Source organism: Calidris pugnax, unplaced genomic scaffold, assembly GCF_001431845.1.
Source record: "Calidris pugnax isolate Ruff unplaced genomic scaffold, ASM143184v1 scaffold27, whole genome shotgun sequence".
NCBI classification, from domain to species: Eukaryota; Metazoa; Chordata; class Aves; order Charadriiformes; family Scolopacidae; genus Calidris; species Calidris pugnax.
Window position 1 is genome coordinate 9,120,684 of NW_015090893.1, and position 22,735 is coordinate 9,143,418.

Consider the following 22,735-nt stretch of genomic DNA (forward strand, 5'->3'; position numbering starts at 1 on the left):
AGTACCTGTGCCTTGCGGGGCCTGCCGCACCGCGCCGGGCCCGCTGCCCCGGGGCCCATCCGCCGCGGGGCTCCCGGGGCCGGGCGGCGACTTCCCTCCCCCGCCCCTGCGGCCGTTTCCAACCCCTAGGGCTGACCCTCCTGGTATGCCCACTGGTCCCCGCCCCTGGCTGGCCCGGGGACTGGCCCCCACCAGGGCCAGCACTGTCCCCCTGAGGCTGGGGGGGGACCCCAGCATTGCTCCCCCCGAGGCCTGTGCCCCAGTCCCTCGCCCTGGTGGGGACCCCTGTACTGGTTTCCCAAAGCTGTTTCCCTTCCCCTTGGGACACCCTGGCGGGACTCCTCTCCCGGGGCTCTCTCTGGGGGAGGGCACCCCAAAACTTCTCCCCCTGGCACTCTGCCTTGGCCTCATTCACTGCAGCATCCATCCCCCCTTAGGGCCAGCTTTTGTCCCCCGTATTTTACTCTGCCAGGGCTGGCTCTATCCCCTTCTCCTGCAGTGGCCCCAGCACACTCCCCTGGATTGACCCCACCTATGGCTGACACCCTTCCACCCGAGTTCACCCCCATGCCGCCTGGGACCCCCCATGCCGCCTCCCCTCCCCAGGGTGATGCTCTTTGAATATCCCTGACCCTGTGGTGCTCAGCCCAGCCCCGTCTCCCTGCAGAGCCCCAGGGCAACAGGTTGGGAAGGGGACCAGAGAACCTCGGGTGGGTGCTGGGGATGGGGAGAGGGTTGTTCTCCCCCTGTGCAGGGGCCTGTCCTTGGAGCGGGGAGAGGTGCTTCGTGTGGGACTTGCTTGGGCTGGGTTAGAGGGCTCTGAGCAATTGGCATCTCCTGCTGAGCTCAGCGGGGTTTGCAGGTGCATGGTGCTTGGGCATGCTTGGCCTCTGCAGTCCCTGTCTCCCTTCTCGTGAAGAGCCAGCTCTATAAATGGATAAATCCTGTAAACAGCTCCTCTCCCTCCCCGCGGCGCTGCGAGCCCTTGTGTCCTGCTGGTCACAGAGCATCAGCTGGGCCCTGCGTGCCAGGTCGAGCTGAGGGTCCAGGGATGATATTTCCAAGGAGGCGTGTGGTGCTGACCTGCCTGAACACAGAGCTGCTCGGCCATGCTGCCGGGGAGCATCGTGCCTCTTCTTCCTGAGGTGGGGGGAGTTGTTTACAAAGCGACAGCCTGTGTCTCAAACGGCTCAGAAACTCATCCGGGGATGAGAGTCATTCATTTTTGGCTTCATTTTCAAGCATTTTTCAAGCTGTCACAGCTTGGCAGGTCTGTAGCTGCAGTGTCAAGATTTAGAATTATTCTGTCGGTAATTGCTTTCTGATTCATCAAAATGATAGATGAGAGGGAAAATGACAAATAATCACAAGTTGGGGATCTTCAAGGATATCCCTAAAAATGTGAGTGGAGAAGCATGGCATGTGCGAGTCCCTTGTCAGGAGGTCACCTTTGCTGTCAGAGCATTTACGAAGAAATTCTCTTAAATTCAGAGTTGGGGGAAAAAAAAAAAGGGTAACTGGAAAACGAGCCCGTGAGCCAAACTGCAACAATAATTCAATCTTTGGCCTTTTTTGCTGAGCCTGAAAGCAGGTATCATCACCTCGGGCATCAGCAAGCTAAAAGCAAAATACAGCTTCTGTGCTTATCTTCCCTACCTGAAGGGGGAGGGTGTGTGTGCTCTGGTGCTTGTTTTTTTTCTTCCCTCAGATATACCAGCTTGTCTAATAAAAGCTATTACCGCTCTCTCCTACTCATAGCCTCAGACTAGCACAGCTACGAGTTATCTCTTACTTGTCTTGTTCCCTTAGTTACATTTACAGAGACTGTCTTTGCCACAAGTCCCTTCGTTTTCAGAAGCGTTGTGGGAGTTGTGTGGTTACATCTCTTACATCTTTTTTTTTTTTTTTTTTTTTTTTCCCTTTCCTTCAAATGTTGGAGTTCGGTGACTCATCATAACTCCAGCTGATATTTCTCAGTGATCTCTTATTTAGCACAGTGCATCAAGCAGAAGATGTATCACAGTCAGAGGAGAGCTGGTGATACCACCGTGGATTTTTTAAAAATAATAATAGAAAAAAGACAGCACGGCAGTTGCTTGTTGCTGTTTGCTTTTGCTTTGGTGGGAAAAAGGTCTACAGGCTGTTTCTCCAAAACCAGTGACCCTGCGTAGGCTCATGTACTGGAGGCACGGGCCTCTCCAGCTCTCCTCCACATCGCCGTGCTGAAAAGCCTGTGTGTGTGAGTGTTTTTCTTCTGATAAGGGGAATGCTCCCCAGCTTGACATAACTCCCTTTGTGGGGGTAGTTCTCAGCAGCTGGGTGTGAGGCTTGGTTCATCTCTCCAGGCAGAGACCATTTGGAGCAGAAGATAAAAAAAAAATGTAGAAAGTATAACGAGGATACTCCAACAAGAGCCGAGTTCAGCTCAGTTGGAGCAGAACAGCTTTGTTTTGCAAGACCCAGCCTTTCCCAAAAGCGGGGCTTGGTTTTATTTCCCCTTCCTAAACAGACAAACATTTGTGGACTGCAGTGGTAGTTGCAGTCACTCCTGGAGCTGTGCGTGCCATTTGTACAACATTCTGTCTTCAGAGGGCTCAGCAAACCTTCAGTGCAAATCGTGACTCACCAGGATAATCATCTTTTGTCTCTAGGCATGTGTGTGCCTGTATTTGCAGAGGAAGGGAGGCAGAGAGGCTAAGGGAGCTTTTGAAGGCTGCAGGTGGTAGGGAGGGAACGGATGTGTCTTCCTCTCTCAGCCTCACCTTGCTGCCTCGGACTGTAGATGGAGCAATGCGCTGCTGTTCTTGGCGCTGATGGGGATTTTGAACTTCGTCCTCATTAGTATTTCTACACACAGCGGCTGTTTGCAATTTGTGGTGTTACAGAGGAGGGTTTGGCTCTATTTCGGGTAATGTAGGGTCTTTGCTGCATCTTCTCTTACTCTTATTTTAGATCTAAGCAGGACACTTGAGCTATTTCAGTGATCTTGAAGGAAGGCAGAATGATCCCGTGGAAGGACACTGGTCTGGGAACTGGCCAACTTGACTTGCATTTCCAGCTCTGCCGTCCTCTGGTGTGTAACGAGGGGCTTGTGTGGCCTAACAGCACGGTTAAGCAACGTGTTTTAATTCTAACTTAAACAGAGCTGATCGTGCTCAGCCTGCTTTGTAAGGCTTTTTTAGATCACAGCTCAGAAAAGTCCAAAATGTTGTTGTCAAGCTATTTGCTGAACGGCAAACACAGAGAGGAAAGGGTGGTTTAACTCTGTGTGCTGTCCCGCTGCTCTCCTTCATCGAGATCTCTTCCTGAGCCTCTCGTCTTGAGTCCTTTTTAATCAAAGCAGCTAATGCTTGCTGTGCATCTCTCTCCAGCAGTCTATGGGCTGGCAAGGGAAGGAGATGCTGAAGTGCCGGCTTGCATTGTGTGGGCACCTGCCCTCAATTGTGCTGCTCGTAGAGCACTCAGGTTTGCACTAATAACGCTCAGCAGGTTCCTCCCTGCTTGTCAAGTGCTGCCTTTGATACGAATGGTTGGGGCATGTCTGCGCAGAGGACTTCCGGAGGCTGATGCTCATTGAGAAATCCAGGCTGCGAGATAAACCTGTTGTCTTGTTTCCAGCCTGCCTCCTGCCATTGCCTGCCTTCTCCCTTTTTGTAGTGTGCTGGTGCAGCCTTCCACCGAGCTGCTGTGCTGACAGCAAAACAGCATCCTTTGAGGAACATGCCTTTCCCTCTTGTTTTGTTGAATATAAAAGCTGACAAATGGCTGTGCTGCGGTGGCTTTGTGTTCTGGCAGGCAAGTTTCGGCTTGATCTGCTGCCATGGTCTGGTTTGTTCTGCACCAGGATGGTGAAGGTGTGGGGCTGAGGAGGGGGAAGTCTGGGGTTGTGTCGGAGGGTGGGAGACCTGCTGTGAAGTGATGCTGTGGAGCAGCTTGCTGAGGAGTTTTAACAGGAGAAGCTAAGAGGAAAGCCTTGTTGCTTTGGAGCAAGGGCATTCAGTGTGGCTTTGGTCTGTGTTGCCATCCCCCTTTTTAGCAGTCAGCTGTAATAAAGTGTTTTTAACTGGATGAGTGGTGACTAGTACATGTGGCTCCTAGTAACGCTAAATCCACCACGCTTTGTAATAAGGTTCTAATGCCTCGGGTATTTTGCCTAAAAATAGCAAAAAAAAAAAGGATGGCTGTTAGGGAAAATCTAAATCAGAAGGAAACAAATGGCTTTTAATCTTTCCCTCTGTTTCAGAGTGAAGGATGCCGAGGAAGAAGAAGCCAACGGAAAGCCTGGACTCTCGAGGTCAGGATGGGGAGGAAGAGGAGGAAGAGAAGAGGAACCCAGCCAGTGCCAAGAAGAAACGCAATTTTGTGGATGCGTTTATTGTTATATCCGACAGCGATGGAGAGGTCAGTGATGGGCTTGTGGTGTCCAGAGCTGGGCCCTGCTGCTGCAGGAAGTGCCCCAGCATCCCACACTGTGTGTGCCGGGGTCAGGCTCTGCACAGAGGGTATTGTGCTGTTCCTTTTCTTACATATGAGATGAATCAAATCCTATTTGACTAGGAAATGAATGGTGTGCTTCGTGAGGGTGAGTTATGAGTCTGGGATTTGATAACCAAATCCTCTCAGAACTGAATTTGAAACGTAATTTAAAAGTAACCTTTCCTCAATCCCTTTACAAATCTTTTTTTCATAATTTTTATTTGATTGATTTCCAGCTAAACCGTAGAAACATGATTCTGTATTATGTGCAAATAGATAAGAAAATGATTCAGAACACAGGCTTGCGAGTAGCTCAGACACAGCTGGTGTCTGGTAAACTGATCCTGAATTACAGAAGTGTGAGTTTTTACCCCACTTCCATAGGGTGTAAAGGTGAACTGTGGTGTGGGTATGCCTGGCTAAGACATAAAGACTCAGATCAATGATCCCTGACGTCATCTTACAAACATCATCCTTACCCTAAAAGATTTAAATGTCTGCGTCTGTTACACTGGTGTTGGGATGAGTGCAGGAACTCCCACCTGGGGGAAAGCCAGAGCCCTGAGAATCTGTCCTCAACTTGAGGTACACGGAGGAAATCATTAGAATCAATCTTTTATGTATGACTCTTAAGGCTTTGCTCTGTTTTGCTGGTGATTTGGGATCCTAAGCTGCTTTTTGTAATTCCACCATTTTCAAAAGCATTTCAGTTCACTCTCAAGCTGTAGATCTTAAATCAAGTCCCTTTCGCTCCCACATCTGCGGCGTGCTCCTCTACAATAAGGCGATTATCATGTGAGGAGGGGAAAAAGCACTAGAAATAAACAGTAAAAAGCTGTAGGGCAAATGATATTGGATGTTTTTTCTTCACATCATCTGAGTTCTTTCCCATTGGGAAATTCCCTGAAAGAAATGAAACATATGGCAGTAATAGTTCAGTGGGGTTAAACCCTTAGCTCTGCAATATGCTAAGTTAACTTCAGATGTCTGCTGCATCACTGGCCTTTATTGTGAAACCTATAAGGAAAAAAAGAAATCGGCAGCTATAAGAGCTGCTGCAGTACATAAAAGATCAGGACCTGTTATTGTCTGCAATTATTCATCTCAATGTGCACGTATCTGAAAAAGAGGAAACAAACGTCTCTTAAAACACATCTATAAAAAGGTTAGGCTCCCTGACTGTTCTGTAAGTTTGTCTATAAACAATAAATTCTGATGGCATAATCGGTCATATTACAGAAAAGGATATGCTCAGAGAGGCCGTTAAAGAGCCAATTAGGTTCTGTTTAAGTGACAACAGTTCAGTCAGTTGAATGAGTGGATTTATTCAGTTCAGTCTCTTTCTTTCTGTGAGTCATCAGCTTCCAGATCCAGTGCCACAGTCTCTTGTCGTGTTGTTTTCTGCAAAATCAAACCCAAAAATGTGATTTACTTGGGATCTCAAAAAAATAACTGTCTGGCTTCTGTAACTGTCTCGGCTCTTCAGCGTACATCAAGTTGAATTTCAATTTCGAACCTTGTAACTGTTGTTCTTGCTCTAGTAAGACCTTGTTATGTGTTCAAGAAGAGGTGTGGGAAGCTCAGATCAATAGCAATTTTAGAGAACAATACATTCTCAATTAATCTTGCATCTGTTAGGACATGGTTCCTTATGAATCAAAAGCTACAAGGACAATTTGGGCATCATTGATTCGATGGCTTTCTTCCTTGGCAGTCTCTTGGCAGGTATCTATAGAACAAGTCCCCAGTTCTGCTTCCAGACCAGCAGATCTTGTAGCAGCTGCACCTGGAAAGCCTCCAGCTTCTCACTTTTGATGATCTTTGGCAGACTGCCTCTCCCAGGAATTTTTCAGTCATGCTGGATTATCAAGCTCATCCATGTTATTTTGCCAAGTTTTCTTTCTTTTGCTCATGTCTATGCTGTGGCATCTGCAGAGCTGCATCAGAAGGAAGTTTTCTGGACGTGGGGCTTTCTGATCTCGGCTATATATATAATCCTGGCTTCGGGGAATGCTCCTCTTTTTTTGGGAGGGGTCAGACAAAATAGGAACAGTCTCTCTGGCTTTGTGGAAACAAGAGGAGGTGACTTTCTTTGTGTAGACTGTGTCTCTGAAACACAGTGATGACAAATGAACAGAGTGGTTCCTGCCTCTCCTGACTGTTAAATCCTATGGGGAATTGGTTGCCTGTGCCAAAACATGCGTGGTCATTCATAAATACACAATATTTCTAATAGTGCCCAAGAAAGCACCCTCCAAGCACAGCAACTTCTGGTCTGTCTCATGAGCCTCCTGCTTCAATTGGGCTGTTGGTAAAGACTCTTTGACTCCCTGAGGTTTTCTGAAGCCGTGTCTGAAAGGTGGTTGTCACCCAGCAGGAGGCCTGGCCAAGCCTGAGCACAGCCAGAGGCCTGGTAGTTGCGCTGGTAGGTTTGACTGATCTGCAGCCTTCAGTGCAGTTGATCCCAAAATGCTGCTGATCTGCTGTGGGACCTTTCGGAAGGGTCTGTTTTTCCTCAGTAGATCCTTTGGGAGCTTTGAGTGTACCTGCCTTCACTTGTAGAGTTTGCATGAAGTCTCACAGGCTCTTTCTGCCGGATCCGTCAGCTCTGCCAGCCCTTGAGGAACATGACAAGACTCCAGGGTGATGGTGCCATCTATTTCTGCACGACATCCATGGCCTGTCTTCCCTTTGGTGTGGAGCATCCCTTTGCCTGAGTATTCCAGTGTTTGGAGATACTCACACTCTTGGTAAATAGCAGCACGTGCTGATGTTAGTTTTGGTAGAAAGAGGGAGGTGTGTTTGGGCATCAGCTGGAATACCCGGCCACTGCCCTGTCCTCTTCTCCATCAGCTATGGCAGTGGGCATTCGTCTTGAGACCAGGCATGGCCTGAGGGATATCTTGGTATGTAGAAGATAGTGCTGGAAACATCACAGCTGGAAACATCACAGCTAGGGTGGCAGTGCCCACCTCACACCATCGCCCATCTGAGCGAGGCAGAGCCACGTGGGAGTATCGCTGCAGCACCCCGCGGTCCCCAGGGGCTCTGCTGTGGTACCCAGGGACCCGCTGCCTCCAGCTCCCAGAGGAGAACGTGAGAAGGCTCCGTGGTTCTGCTGCACTCACTCCTCAGAAATCAGATTGGTCTGAATCCAGGCTCCTCGCAGCCCAGTAAAAGCCCATTTTTCTACAGAGGCCTCCCTCCCGTGTGTCAGGAACTACACATCTGGCACGAGCCCCGTTGTGTCTCGTTGTTCAAGTCTCCACTTCCAGCAGGTTTGTTCTAATGAGCTGAAAGACAGAGCAGAGCCGAAACAGATTCTGAACTCAAGTCAGAGACTAATAAAGTAGGGTGTGATATTAATTTCAGCAGCAGCCTTGGCTAAAGCCAAATGTGGCACTTCCAACATCTAATTGGCTTTTAAAAATAAATTAGTCTGGTTTTCATCTGCGTATTTCCCATGCAGGATGTGTGGTGTTTGGCTGTGCCCTATTGTTAGATGGTCCCAACTGCCGTTGAGCAGTAAAATTGCCCAGACCTTTTGACTTTGCAGTCTGCACCGTTAGCTGTGGAGACATTCTTCTGTAGCCTTTCCTTCCCTGAGTCAGTAGAAGCTGATTTCTGTGGTTTATGATGTGGATTCGAGGGAGCAGGATGTGGGAGGCTGGCTACTGGCTTCCATTTACGGGCTTTTAGAAGCGAGTGGAGCTGTATCTGTTTCTGCTGGCAGAGTCAGGTTCTCTTAAGTATGTGCAAAAGCATTTTTAAAATGAGGATTTGATTTCCTGCTGTCTGGTGAAACCAAGCAGGTTAAAAAAACAAGGAAGAAGAATAGTGGCTGCCTTCCACTAAATGTGGAGAGAACTTTGGAAACCTGTCTTTTTCTTGATCTGTGTACAATGCTGACAGTGAAATTGCTCATAAGAGAGCATCATAAATTAAACTGCAGAGTCTGACACACAGGAAGAGAATTTGGATTCCTTCTGGCCATTATGCTTTAAATTGACGGCAGAGGAGGAGAGCCGCTCTCCAGGCTGGCACTGAGCAGAGGTGCGCAGTTCCCACCTCGCCTCCGCTGTAATAATTAGTTTCCCCTGGAAGTTGTGTGTTGGAGATGACCTTGTAACTAAGAGTATTGGCTGCAGTTTGGGAATATTTTAATTGATTAAGATTATTTTTGGACTAGTGATCTTATTAGAAAGGCAGTTGGTTGAGTGGCCCCCTGAGTTCCTATTATCCTTGTAGACAGATGAGCATTAAAAGGTTGGGTCAGGAGGAGCAAGCCCTGTTGTCTTCTCTGAATTTTCTTGGCCCCTTCTGTTTCTACCATCCTTGCCTACATTTATGCAGAGCACTCGGGGGCCTGCGGGGCTCTCTCCCAGCAGAGGTACAAACAGCCATAAATCCTAATTAAAAGGTATGTTTTATTTTCTGGGTTTAAAAATAAAGAAGATTTAAGAATTCTTGGAATTGAGATGTGTGTGTATATTTTGGCCCATCAGGATTAATTGGATTTGCTTCAGCGGTTCGCTGTACCGTGGCTGTTTGCTAGAACGCTGCTGAGCAATTTAAACATCTCTCTCAAATGTATGAGGTTCGTACAACACGTGTCCTGCAATAATTTTGCTCCTGCTGCTGTTGTAAATGTCGAGATTCTTCAGGACGCGGCGCAGGGAACCGAGGCACGTACCGGGCGATGAAGCTCAGCGGCCGCTCGGCACCGGGCACTGCCGTTTCTCTCTGACCCCGGAGGTGTTTGAGCCCCGTCCTGTCCTGTGGTGTGTACCCTAAACGTGTGTCTCTGCCCAGAGCAGACACCGGCAGCCATGGAAAGTCTGGTGTGCTCATAAATCACACCCGTGCCCTGGAAGAGAGCTGCAGATGAGAGTGTCAGGGTTGACCTTCCGGCAAGTGCAAGAGTGATGAGGGAAAGATTGATGCCTAGAGAGAAGATCTGGGGATTTACAGAGCCTGCTAGGATTAAATTGCCCCCGTCTTAAGCTGGAGTAGGTTTAGCACTGTTAGACAGGGCTTTGGGGGACAGCGGGAGAGCTTTTGCTTAACCTCATCCAGCATATAATCCTGGTGTGATCCCAGTACAATCCCACAAACCATTCCCACTCCCTTAGGTGTCAGCTGCCCGCAAGGTCAGCGTGGGGCTGTGGCTGTGGCCAAGGCAGGGCAATTCGGCATTGGAGAACCTGTGGCTTATGGAAAACTGGAGAAGGGTGACATGCCAGGGCCCTGGAAGGGAGAGGACTTCACCTGCTGAGCCTGAGCTAGGAGGGCTCAGAAGTAGACAGCATCCATCTTCTAGCAAGAGCAAATCTGGCTGTGGAGCAGCCTTTTGGAGACACAGGGACAGATCTTAGAAGTGGGGTACCAAAAGCAGGCTGGGTGGGAAAGCGAAGGAATCGGTCAAAGGAAAAAAACCCCTTAGGTGTGAGCATGAGTGTGTGTGGGGACTTGCTGAGCGTAATTCTTAAATTCTTAAATCAGTGGAAGTGAGGAATGGTGTAGGTATTAGGGCATGTAAAAGCTGTAATGTATTAGGGTTTCAGGAAACCACTTAATAGTATGTCTTGCGAAATCTTAGTTGGATAAATAATTCAATTTGGTCTATATAGTAACATTCCTGGATTGAAATCCTGCTAAAAGACTGTCAGCAAAAGCTGGTGATGAGCAGAAAAGAGGCTCATTTGGGGGAGATGTAAAGCTGAGGCCAAGAGGATCAATATTAGGTCTGTGTGTGTTTTAACATCCTCATTAATGATCTGTAAGAGGGAGCAAGTGGTGTATATACATTACTAAAACCTACAGATAACACTAAAGCTGGAGATGTCTTGAACAAAACTCAGCAAAGAGGTGCAGCCCAAAGGACTTAACGGGTTCAGAAACAGGGGAAATGGACAGCAGAAATTGATTATGTTTGAAAACAAGCAGTGCAGCCAATTGCATTAAAGTGGTCCAAGCCACGTGCCCCACCTTGAAGCCACCCTCCTGGCACGGGAGGTGGTGTGAGGGCACAAGCGTGCGGCCAGTTTGCCCTGAGTCTTGTGGATGGCAAAAACAACTGCAGCTGCGTGAACCCCCTTCCCGGCCAGGCGTGGGTCTCTGCCTGGAACACTGGGTTTGATTCTAATCCTACCTGATTTAGAGAGACAGATTGGAGGGGGTCCAGTGCCAGCCTTCGGTAATGTGTACGCCCTCGCTTAAGCCGTTAGGACAGCAACTTGCATAAATGTGTGCCAATTAAGCCCGTGACCGACCGTTGCAGTCCATGTGCTTAAAGCAGCAGGCACTTAGGTTGTACGCGTGGGTATTAATTCTGGGAGGTCTCGAGACAACGAATTTCTGAAATACTAAAGCTTCAAAAAATGAAACGCTTGTGGCAACACAATGAGAGATGCCAATTAAGCCCGTGACCGACCGTTCTTGTTGCAGTCCATGTGCTTAAAGCAGCAGGCACTTAGGTTGTACGCGTGGGTATTAATTCTGGGAGGTCTCGAGACAACGAATTTCTGAAATACTAAAGCTTCAAAAAATGAAACGCTTGTGGCAACACAATGAGAGAACAGCACCAGGAGTAAATACAGCTGGCTCTCCTGCCCTCGGGGTGCATTAGCGTGGGTCCCCAAAAATGCCTGGATGCTAGTTTTGGTCACATAAAATTGTCTGGGCAGGGCAGTAGAAGCTGTGTGGTAGGAAACAGTCCTGGCTTACAGGTGTGCCATGTTCAGTTATAAAAAGGTTTTGTTTTTCTATTTTGAGTGCTTACAAATACCAATGTTTTAGCAAGGCCAAATGAATTCTCTCTAAAATCATGGGCAGCAGGTGCAGTGCATGGTGGTGACTGGCATGAAGTCTATTGTCTCTCCTACTTCTCTGTTTATGTCAGTCTGTAACTCTTTTTGCTCATTATGCTTATCACACAGCTTTTAATAGTTACAGAATGTGTTTGAATTATGTTTGAAATTCAAATTTCACACAAATAGAGGCTTGTTCTTGAACCAGTGTTTGTGTCTGAGTAGTGGGGGGGGAAGGGGCTGGTAGTATTTCTTACATATTGTGTGCATTCACCATATTTTTTATTTTTTTTTTCCATTACAGCAGGAGTCAAAGGAAGAGAGTGGCCTGCAAAAGAAGAGAACAAAACAGCAGCTGGATAGGACGAAGTTTGCTGCTAAAAGAAAAATTGCACGTAGGTCTCGAGTGTGGGGCTGGGATAACAGACTGGTGCTGAGCAGCTTCTGCTGTTTGTATTAGAGGATTATTTCCCTTGCAGGAAGGCTGTAGTGTGGCTGGGGATGCACAGCTCTCGGAGAAGACCCTTCTCAGGGGTAAAATTTGCCTTTCTGAATAGGCAGACTGTCACTTGTTTGCTCCCCGGGCGGCACGTGCGCAGACTGGTGTGCTTCCAAAATAAGTGTGCGAGGGTGTTGGTACCTCACCGGATCTCAAAATTGGTTGAAGCCGATCTGAAAGCACTGTCAGTCACAAACTGCTTTCCTGCTCGGGCCCCTCTGCTGCTGTCTCTCCCTGAAACGTCGTGATGCTCTGACCCGGCACTCGCAGCTCAGGAAGGATCTGAGTCGCAGCTGACAGTTCTCTGAAATCATCGGCTCGTAGCGCGGGGGCAGCCGGAGGAGCCGGCAACGTCGGGCATCATAAGGAAGGGTGTTAAGAACAAGAGATTTGTTTTACGTCATTTTTGCTGTTATATAAAGCGTTGGTGCACCCACAGCAACAGCACTGTGTGCGGCTCCGCTCGCCGCATCTCAAGGACGCGGTGGAGTTAGGGGACATCTGGAGAAGGGCCACCCAAGCCATGGAGGGGAGGGAGCAGCTGCCTCCTGAGGAGCGAATGGAAAGCCCAGGGCTACTCCATTAGGAGAGGAAGGTGGGATCAGAGTTCACGTGAGGAAGGCAGTGCCTCAGCTGAACACAGAGCTGTTGTTTACCAGCTCCTACAGCCACGGTGCAGTCGGTGGAAATAGCAGGAGATAGATAGGTTTAAAACGGGTGAAGTAAAGTAATGCTTCACACAGCGTGTAGTGAACTCCTGGTAGTTTTTTTTCACAGGAGGTTGTGGAGAGGTCAGTGCCAGCAGCTCTAATAAGGGATTAAATGCATTCATGGACAATAGGGCTATAAACAGATGCTAAAGCGAACAGGCTGGAATGTTCCTGGCTCATATTTTGCACACAGCATTCCTGGATGCTGGGGATGTAGGAGCAGAAGGGACCATTGAACATGACCAGTCCCTCTTATTCTCTCGCCACTTGTTGAGTGCCCGGGCAGGTGGACCATTGCTCAGCCCCAGCAGGTCCACACTCACCTTCTTGCTCTCTGCAAGGCTGTCCTGCATTTTAAATTCAGAACACTTCAAAATGGGAGAGATGTTGTCTCCTGCAAAACCCAAAGCAATCACCGAACAAAATGGAGCACACCAGCGCTCCGCAAGCAGCAGCAGCAGTTGGGCTTGTCAGTCCTCAGAGGGCTTGTGTGAATTAAATTGTTTTTAATAGAGGCCTAAGGGCATAGCATGAAACAGCCTGGCTCTTTGTGGGAGCTGAAACCCACTGTGCGTGTCCTGTGTCAAACCCGTCAGATAGCGAAGTCAGAGAGGTGGGAGGAGTTCTTCTTTTTTGTCTTTTTTTCTTCTTTTTCTCCCAAAAGAAACAGAACACCAAATAAAAGCTGAACCCCCCCTTGGAGATGCCGTTAAGATGTGACCAAACATATGGTGCTCAGAACAGGGAGTTGTTGGAGTTGGATGTCCTCGTTATAGCACAGAGCGCGCCGGGTTTTGGAGCTGGTGCTGTGGGAAAGGTGTTTGGTGCGAAAATCCACAGGAGACAGGGCTGCTCTCTAGCTCTTGTATAAGGGAGGAGTTTTGCTGCATTTCTAGCTATTGAAATTCTTGAGAATAGGTTTTTCCTCTTCCTGGGGCAAAAGCTGCCTGTTTTTTAGTGCGTGTCTGCCTCCTCAAAGCGTCTGCCTCCTCAAAGCACAGGAGGTTGGGGGTGCCCGGCGCCGCTGGGTCGGAGAGCCGCCGCTCGTTTAAGCACGTGTGATGGCGGGTCTGTTCTCTCATTTATGGGAAGCTATAATTAGATTTTTGGTGTTTGCTTTTAGGCAAATTAAGAGTTGGAGTAGTAATTATTTTTTTTCTCCGTGTCTTTAAATAAATTCTTTGAATTGCGAGGCAAATTGGTCTTTTGTAAAGATTTTGGTGCTTCTGGGCAGAGCAAGTTCTTTCTCCTCAAAACTGGAAAATTTCAGATATTTGCAGGCTCTGGTTATAAAGCGTATCCTCCCTTTTTTGCTTTGTTGTGGTTTTATTCATTTTAACCTAAAGCCATAACTAAAATATATCTGTGACGTTTCATCCTGACAGGATAAATGGAAATGCAAAATCTAAAGAAGTCTCTCTCTCTTTTTCCAGAGGAAGTCAGGGCTTTAAAGCACATTTGAATGTTTTTACTGTAATTGCACTTTGGATATGTGGAAATACTGGGATCCTACATTTCCATTATTTTTGAGTAAATCTCTTATTAGTAAGTGTTAGAACTACAACTAGTGGGGTTTTGCATCTAATTCACTTTGCAGATGTCAAAATGGAACATAAATCGCTTAGCAAATTGCTGTATTAGCATTTAAAAAGGCTCTGAAATGGCTTAATTTGTTTAGGGTTGCAATGTCTTAAAAACAGTTTCTCCCTGACCCCTCCTTCTCATCTGTGGGTTTCTTGGATGCCCCATTCCCGGGAGAGGTGCTGGGATTTCCTGCTGTGTTGGGATGGGCCTGTGGTGAGTGGATTTTGGAGAGTGAGATGGAGAATTCCCAGCTGGAGATGATAGTGCTTCCCCATCCAGCAGAGGGAATGGGTTTCTGTGAGGCATGAGATGTGAGTGAGCTGAGGGTGCCGACCGGAGCGTGTCCATCCAGACGGAGTGGGGTCATCCTGTTCCTCCCAAGGGCTGTGGGAGCCCCCGTCCTGCCAACAAGCTCCTAGAGCATCGCTCGCTTCTGCTGCTCGCTCCCTGGGGTCTGTTTGCACACACCGGCTGGGGACTAATGTAGCACTCTGGATTTCTAATCATCGTAAATTATGACCAGTGCAATCAACATCAAGTTCAATAAAATGCACGGGGCTGAGAAATGATCAGACGTGGAGCACGCAAAATCCCATCGGCTCTGGAACGCGCAGCGTAAAGCAGGTCAGGTCTCCTGGAAGGCATGAGCAGAGCTGCTCTTTGCTCTCCCCACTGCAATGCCAGGTGGATTTAAAATTGAGATTTCCCCATCTCGTCTCTGGAGCACCTACTCAACTGGAACGTGCACTAAGTGCATTTTGTTTGTCACTGGTTTCTTTGCCAGAGGCAGCATTTGTCTGGCACATTCCCTGTCCCCAGAGGGGAAATTGCTGTGCCAGGGAGGGAGAAGAAAACAAAATGTACAGTAGTAACTCGCCAAAAACTGTTTCTTTTTATTAAGCTTCATGGATGTTGATAGCCTGAACTGGTGAACACTCAGGCCCCCGTTTTAATTTAAGCACGTGGAAAGTCTTGTGTTGTGGAGCACTGATCACATGCGCCTGTTTTCGTGCACATGTCGAGTTTGCAGGGTCTGGCCTGATTGCTGTGATGGTTTGGGCAGGGAAACACATCAGTGCACGCTTACTGAGTGCTTGGGAGGTGTTTGGTATTGTGGAAATGCCATGTATTATTGCTGTTCTTGGGGATGGGAGCCTTCTTTGTACACTGGGCTGTCGTGTGCTTTCCATTAAAGGATGCATATTTTTTTCTTCCCCCGGTCCCTCCTGGCTGTAACATCATAGAGTGACTTTGTTCAAGGACAAAAGATCCCCATGAGCCCTGAGTGCACTGCAGTCTGCCTTCACATCAGCCTCTTTCTTAAAGAAATCAAAAATAATAGTAAAAAAAAAAACCCCAACCTAAAGCCGAGCGTTGATTTAGTGGGACATATAAAGGAGTCTACGGCTGGTAATAGGAACAGTCCAAAAACTCCAAACCCTGGTTGTGTGGGGGAGACCCAGCCTGCCCTTAGCGAGGAGCCAGGGGAAGGGGAAGGCAAAGCCAAGCTGCTGCTGCCTGGATGCAGCTCGGTGTGGTCCTGCCGTGGGGCTGGGCTGGGCTGGGCTGAAGCCAGGGCACACCGGGCTGCTTTGAGGTTGGCTGCGCCGCCGTGTTTTGGTGGTGGCTGCTAGCAAGGGGATGGGGTTAGAAAATGGGAGCTTGTAACTTCTGAGTGCATCTTGATCTAGGGAAACGTCTGTCTGGAAACTGGCTGTGGCGAAGGCATGTTTTGTGCTTGGGCGGCCTTCCTGTTCAAATCGTGTCTCTGAAAGCTCTTCTAGCCCATCAGAGAGCAAGCCTTTTGGTTCATGCATGAGATGGCGCGTGCAGGATTCTGCCTGGAGGAGGGAGCGGGTTTTGAAGGAAATCTGTCAATTTCTTTCGAGTGAGAAGATGTATTTTTCAGCTCCTGAGAGTGCTGTTGAGTTGTTTTTCAAGCTGCACTCCATTCTGCAGGCATTGTATATTTTAAGCGTCGTGAAAAGTGCTGGATTGAGTCTAAGTAAATTAGTGTTTTCCAAAGTAACTAACTGCTTTGTTTCTAAATACCCAGTCTCGGCTTCTGGTTTGCTCTGAGTGAGGAATATTTCAGGAAGAAATTTTCTGCTGAAATAGCAGTTACAACTGTAGGAAACCTGTTTCCCATGCATGACTGACTTAGTGATGCAGTAGAGTGGTGATGTGAGCAGAAGGGGGATGTATGCATGTGAAAGATCCTCCATAATACCACCGAGCAAGTAACATTATCCTCCACAGAGCTTTCCACCTGCGGCTCGGGGTGAACAACATGTAGCTCTTTTGCTCGTGGGTAGTTCTCCTGTGGTATTGCAGGTATCTGCATGTCAGAAGGCAGTGAGACGTGCTATTTGCCTAGTAAAAAAAGTGTCTTAAAGAAGATATATTCTTTATCCTGCTTTGCTGCTGAGCCTATCCGATATAAAAATGAGCGTGCTTTAGAAATCTGTCCTTCTCCTATCTCCTTGAACACGCATTGTGCAGCTTTAGAGTGTGTTGTTTGATGAGAACAAATAAAATGTCCCATTGCAGTTAATATACCCAGGGAATTGGAGTTTAGATTGCTGTAGGAACCCTGACTTGGGTTACCTTTTTCACTTAGTGTTGCCTGCTCTGGTTTTGGTGACAGCTTTTCAGGAAAGCTGAGGTTGAGATGTTTTGCTGTGCATTCCTCCAGGGAGGGGGGACCCTTGGACGTTTCTCCCAGCACGTTGAATATACATTGGGTGTTTACATACACCTGCAGCTCTGACTTGACGTTATCCTTTTTCTTCTGCTGTAGAGATGACTGAAGAGGAACAGTTTGCACTGGCCCTGAAAATGAGTGAGCAAGAAGCCAGACAAGTGAACTGTCAGGAAGAGGAAGAGGAGGAGCTCTTGAGGAAGGCCATTGCTGAGAGCCTTAGTGTAAGTATGCTTCTGTGAAGAGGCTTACCAGGGTTCTTCAGCAATGTTGCTTTCAGTATTGCTTTGCCACGCTGCACAAAAGAAGGTTTTACTGGGGGCTGAGCTATTTCCAGCGCAAGCTGGAACTACAGCAGTCACAGAGTAGTTGTTTTGTGCCGTTCCTGATGAGAAGCGTAGGAGGTCTGACCTCAGCTGTCCCCTGTTTTGGGGTACACAGTTCTGATCTGGGATGTGGGTGTTCTGCAGACTGGGTGGCAGCTGTCTGTTTGCTGGGGGAGCCCTCGCTCTGCTGATGGAGAACGTGCCTCTTGGAGAATCAACCTTTTGTTTTCCAGAGCTGTCAGCCCTCGGACTCCTCTGATGCCACCCCTCAGCTGTCTGCAGAAGCGCTGGGCGCACGGGGCCAGAGCCAGCCCGCTGAGAAAGAAGGCTCTGAGATCCTGGGAGGTCTGGCACTTTGCCCTGACACCCCTGGCTCCGAGTGCAGCTCCCACTCACAGAGCACCAGAGCTGATGGGAACGGACAGATGGATGTCGCCCGGAGCCCCCTGGTAGTGTTGAGGAGGTTAAGCCAGGAAATAGTTGAAAGCTCACTAGTATCCAGCATAATCGTGTCTCCGGGGAAGGGCCAGCCTGTGACAAGGTCAAGTGAAAAGCCTTCCTCACCAGCAAAAAGTGATTCTAGTTCCATCTTACCCAGCACTCTCAGAGAGGACTTCATATCTTTGAGTCCCACCTTTGGCAGGGTGAGTTCAGGCCCCTGGCGTCTGACACCTCGGAGACTGTTCACAAGCCTCTCCAGCTCTTCCGAAGCAACAAGCCACGAACCAAAAGAGCAGTCCCTGCCCTGCACTGGCCATTCTGCAGGAGAAGCCAGTGCTGGGAGCTCACCCCTCCTCTGGAAGAGCTGGGCTGTGGAACAGTGTGGCAGCCCCAGGAGGAGTGGTGGAGGAGCAGGTACCAAACACACCTCGCAGCCTGGCCGTGCCACCAAAGGCTGTGCTTCCACAGAGCAAGTGGAGAAGAACGAGGTGCCCGACAGCACCCCTGAGCTTTCCCTGCTGAGTGCGGCGGAGGAGAAGCACAAGCAGGAGGAGGCGAGAGACACAGTGCACTATTACTGGGGCATCCCCTTCTGCCCCAAAGGGGTGGACCCCAACCAGTACACCAAAGTCATCTTGTGTCAGCTGGAGGTTTACCAGAAGAGCCTGAAGCAGGCTCAGAGGCAGCTATTGCATAAGAAGGAGTTTGGTAACCCAGTTGTGCCCAGTCCTTCCTCGAGCCAAAATGAGCTTGGGAAAGGAGAGCAGATAAGCAGGGAGAACGGGGTTGCTGATGACACAGAAGATGGAGACCCAGACATGCAGAAGGAGTCTGAAGGCATCACCTGGCTCCGCTCTTCAAAGAGGAGGGATGCAGAGAGTCCAGGGCACAGCATGGAAGAAGAGAAGAACTCCACTTCTGATGATGAACCAACTACCAGCTACTGCCAGGTAAGAGCTTTGCCACTGAGCAGAGGTTGGGCGGTCCTGCTCTTCTGTCCATTTTAGGATTCAGTCCTTTCTGCAAAGCAGACACTGCTGTTTAATACTTCTTTTAAATGTAGGGACTTTCTCCCCTGGCCACACAGCTTACTGTGAAAGGGAGAGGTAAAGCGTATGGGCTGATACCCAGCTCAGAAATGGCGGGGGCCATCACGCAGCCTGGCAGTCGTCCATTAATGCACCACTGAGATAAAGGCTTCAGCTGACTTGTCCTTCTCTGAGGGATGTAGCCTGGTGGTGCATCAGGGTAGGGAGCACAGAGATGATGCTGACCACCGTCAGCTCTGGCAAACCAGCTTATAAACCTGTGGCCATGTGGGGAGCTCTGCGTTTTCCTACACTGACAGAAACGTGGCTTTTGTCCTTGCAGCACAGCCTTTTCTTCTTGTACCTATGCGCTCGTCCGTGTCTGTACGTCCTTCACCCTTGCAAGTGCTCTCTTTCCCTCGTGGTCCTGCGGTTGTGGCTGGGTGAGGCTCTACGTGCTCGCAGGCGTCTCCTGCCCGCCCGGGGTGATCTGTCATCACGGCGGTGCTCATTGTCCTTGCTCTGGTGGCTGGGCACCTTCTCTCCGGCGTGCTGGTTGGGTCTGCTAGACGCTAGGTGTCAGCCTCTGTCTCCATCGGGGCTCTCTTGTTGGAGCGGAAGGCAGCTTTCTGTCACTGCTAAGTTTAAACAGATTGCTAGTCAGATGAAGTATTTATTACTGCTGTATTTTAGGTTTGTGTCAGCCTTTTCCAACCCTCATTTTTCATAATGACTTCACTCCCGGATCATTGTATAACTTTATCTTCTCTATGACTGAAGCCTCGGCTCTGTTGTTCCTGTTTTCAAGTGTATTTGATCATTTACCCTGGTGTTAGAAAGATACTTAACTTGTTTTGTGATATTTATATTCTGTCTTGTAATATTGAACACTTAGGAAAAACGTCATGTCTGCATTTTCTGGTTGCAGAAAAAGTGCAGAGCAGCCTGTGCTGAAATGTGACTTTTGGTGACAGTGCTTTGGCTTGGGTTTAGCAGATATAGATTTAAACAAGCCTGCAGAGGTGACCTGCAGAGGAAGGAAACAGACTTCTGCCCTTTTTCGTTTCTTTAGGATAAATACAAAAGACCTGAAAGGTTCTTAAGGCAAACTGCTTTTTTTTTTCCTCTGTGTCCTTTCCTTTGGAGATAGAGGTGTCATTAATCCGGAAGATTGGGGTGACTGCAGGGCTGTGGAGGTGTACGCTAACGCCCTTGGAAAGCTGCAGCAGCCAGGAAGGGCGTGAACTTTTTAATCAGTATTGAAAATTGTGGTGTGGTTTTTTTTTTTTATATTATCCGTTTAATGCTAATACTTAATTAATTCTTGGGGAGAAAAGAGGTTTTAGTGGTGCTGAGTGGGAACTTGTAATGTACTCATCCTGACCACAAGAGCTCTCTCAAAGAGCCATAACGTGTATGTAGATGTAGTCTTTCTGATATTTGTAAGGTGAAAAAATAAGGAAGGAGGAGCAGACTTTAAAATTTCAACCCTAGCCCCAAATTTGCCAGTCTTTTCTTTGCTTGAGAGAAAATAATTTCTAAATGCCCTTTCATCTGCCTTATCACTCCCAGCTTGAGAGGTTGCTCCCTCCTCTCACCTCTCCGTGCAGCCGCACACTGAGGCCAGCGCAGGTGATTTACTTGCAAGATCGATATGTTTGATGTTTGCTTGTGCCTTGTCTCCATTTTTTTCCTTCTATCAAATGCAATTCCACCGGCAGTGACAAAGGAGGGGCTCGGAGCAGACGTGTCCCCCCCGGCGTGCTGCATCGCTTGGAGCCCCCGCTGTCTGTACTGCCCTGGGGCTCCCCCAGTGCCACTGGGGCTGCTTTGCTGGTGGGGAGGGTGGGAGGTTTTAGGCTGGAAACCATCCATGGGGACTCAAAGCTGACCTTGAAAAAGCTTCCCTTGTGCCTCGGGTTATCCCAGTGAAATGAAGATGCAGATGCTGTTGTTGATGAGCCTGCCTGTCTCCCTGCTTTGAAACCCTCACCTGGAGCGGGCAGGGACCTCCCGCCGTGGCAGAGACCAAGCGCTGCCACTGCCACCCGCAGCCACAGGGTGTTTGCACAGAGCAAATCCTGCTTGTCAGGGGATCTCATAGCCCGTGAACCTGCACTAACGAGCTTCACTGCTAATAGAATCAATTCCTGCATAGCCTTTCAAATAAGGTTAGGGGACTCTTGGTCTCTAAGAGATTCAGTGGGAAAAGACCCAGTTCTGAAGAGCTAGAGTCCGGTGCCCTGAATTAATGCCATACTTTGTAACATAAGTATTAGGAAAAACAGCAACATGGCCCAGTATTCATGACTGGGGCAGAGGCATTGTTAAGATAGGCACAATTCAGGAAAAAGAGATGAAAACAAAGGAGGACGTGGTATTTTATGTTCATGATGAGTTAGACTGTGAAGATCTAAAGAACAGCATAGATAAAACAGAGTATTTGGAGGTTGGAGTCCCTTTAGGGAAACCTGGCAGGAGGCTTTGTTTTGGGGTTTGCTGGGGAAGTACATCAGCCATCTAGGAGTGGAGCTGATCGAAGTCGAAACCTATGGTGGAAATCAAACTCAGAGAGTTTAATAGTCTGGAGGAAGGGGGAGGAAAACCCCTTGGATTTCTTTGAGAACTAGCATGAGAAATCGCAGGCCTGACAGCAAGGGCTGCTAATAAACCGTTGTAATTCCACCTGATTAGAGAATGGCAAGTGTAACGTGTACACTGAAGAAGAAGAAAGGGATCTGGGTAATGACTGGCATGTTAGCCTGACCTTGGCAGTGCATAAGGCTTTTGAACAAATTTTAAAGGAAAGAATAAGTGGAGTCGTAGAGCTAAATGAAAAATGGGATAAAATGCACACGGATTTACGAGCTGTAGATTGTGCAGGTTAATCTGTTCCCTGTCTTTGATGGGACAGCTGATTTCCCAGCCAAGAAAAATGCAACAGATCTTATCTATACGAAATTTCAGAAAAGTAGTTCTCGTGGTCAAACACCAGCTGTACCAGTTGATCGGGTCATCCTGGCTCAGGCAAATAGGTTTTAAACTGCAGTAGGTGAGGGCTGCTGGGGTGCTGAGGGAGTGCAAGGGGACGCTAAAAACCATGGATAGTTTAGCTCAGCACAAATGGAGATGGAGAAGAGCTATGGTTCCTACCTTGAAGTCTATCAGAGTAGGTGCTGGGAACAGGCAGAGGATGTGGAAGGTGATGGACAAGGTTGTCATGAATGGGTGGGCACGGATTGTCCAGGAATGTGTCTAGGCAGCAAGGTGACAAAAAGTGCTGCCAGACATTATTGCAGGGAGCTGCTGAAACACCTCACCGAAAGGAGTGATGGAGGCCAAAAGCTGACTAGTTCAGGATGGATACTTAGCCATTTCCAGGAAAAAAAAAAAAATACATAACAGCTTGGGTGTGATACCATGCACAGACTCTGATGACCCAGCAGATCCTGGTTCGCTGTGTCGGTTTATATAATATTGGAATTTTCCTTTCCAGGTTTCCCAGGTGCTTCCTGCAGAGGATGTGTGTGAAGATGGGGAACCCATGCAAATTGCACAGAGGTGAGGGGGAGCAATATTTGAGTGTGGGGCCCATGGGCTTGCTCTGGTGATCTGGGCTCTTCCACTGTCCCCGGAGCATTTTGGGGTGCAGTCTCACCGGGGCTGTCTGCAGCCGCTGCTGTTGGGTGTCCCTGGAAATACAGGGCTTTGGAGCAGCGTGGGAGGGAGGTGGGGCACAACTGGGGAGAAATGATCAGTTACTCCTGTTACTTCATAAAACGTGCAAGGTGCATCCTAGTACAAACACAAGGAGTTGATCCTTGCCCTTTGAAGCTCATGTGATGCGGTGCAGTTAAGCTGTAGAGATGGGTAGGTGAGCTGAAGGTGAGTTATAGCATTGTCATCACGTGGTCCGTCTGGGAAGGCGCACAGGCAGTATGGTGAAGGGTTTACTGGATTTCTGTGTGTATTTTTATGTTCTTGCCTTATTGCTGAAGAGGAAAGAAGGGAGGAGGAAGCCAGACGGCACTGCCTATCAGCCAAAGATAGAGTGCAGTGCTCCAGAAAAGCCACTTCAGCAGATGACAGGTGTGGGACAAGTCAACATGATTTTCTTCAGATTTAAGCCTACTCCTCTTTTCCTTTTTTTTTTTTTTTTTT

At 48.5% G+C, this 22,735-nt stretch overlaps 1 protein-coding gene across 6 annotated transcripts in view; it reads left to right on the top strand.

The window, feature by feature from the left end:
* Positions 1-4,224: 4,224 nt before the first annotated feature.
* UIMC1 (ubiquitin interaction motif containing 1) overlaps positions 4,225-22,735 on the top strand; it is a 36,137-nt gene continuing 17,626 nt past the window's right edge. For 5 of the 6 annotated variants that reach the window (XM_014948131.1, XM_014948133.1, XM_014948134.1 and 2 more), the window contains exons 1-5: positions 4,225-4,401; positions 11,590-11,680; positions 16,879-17,003; positions 17,339-18,496; positions 22,071-22,135. In XM_014948131.1, coding sequence (XP_014803617.1) covers positions 4,252-4,401; positions 11,590-11,680; positions 16,879-17,003; positions 17,339-18,496; positions 22,071-22,135 — 1,589 coding nt within the window. In that variant the 5' untranslated portion in view covers positions 4,225-4,251. The remainder of the gene's footprint in view (positions 4,402-11,589; positions 11,681-16,878; positions 17,004-17,338; positions 18,497-22,070; positions 22,136-22,735) is intronic. The other variant, XM_014948132.1, reaches the window with a different exon arrangement.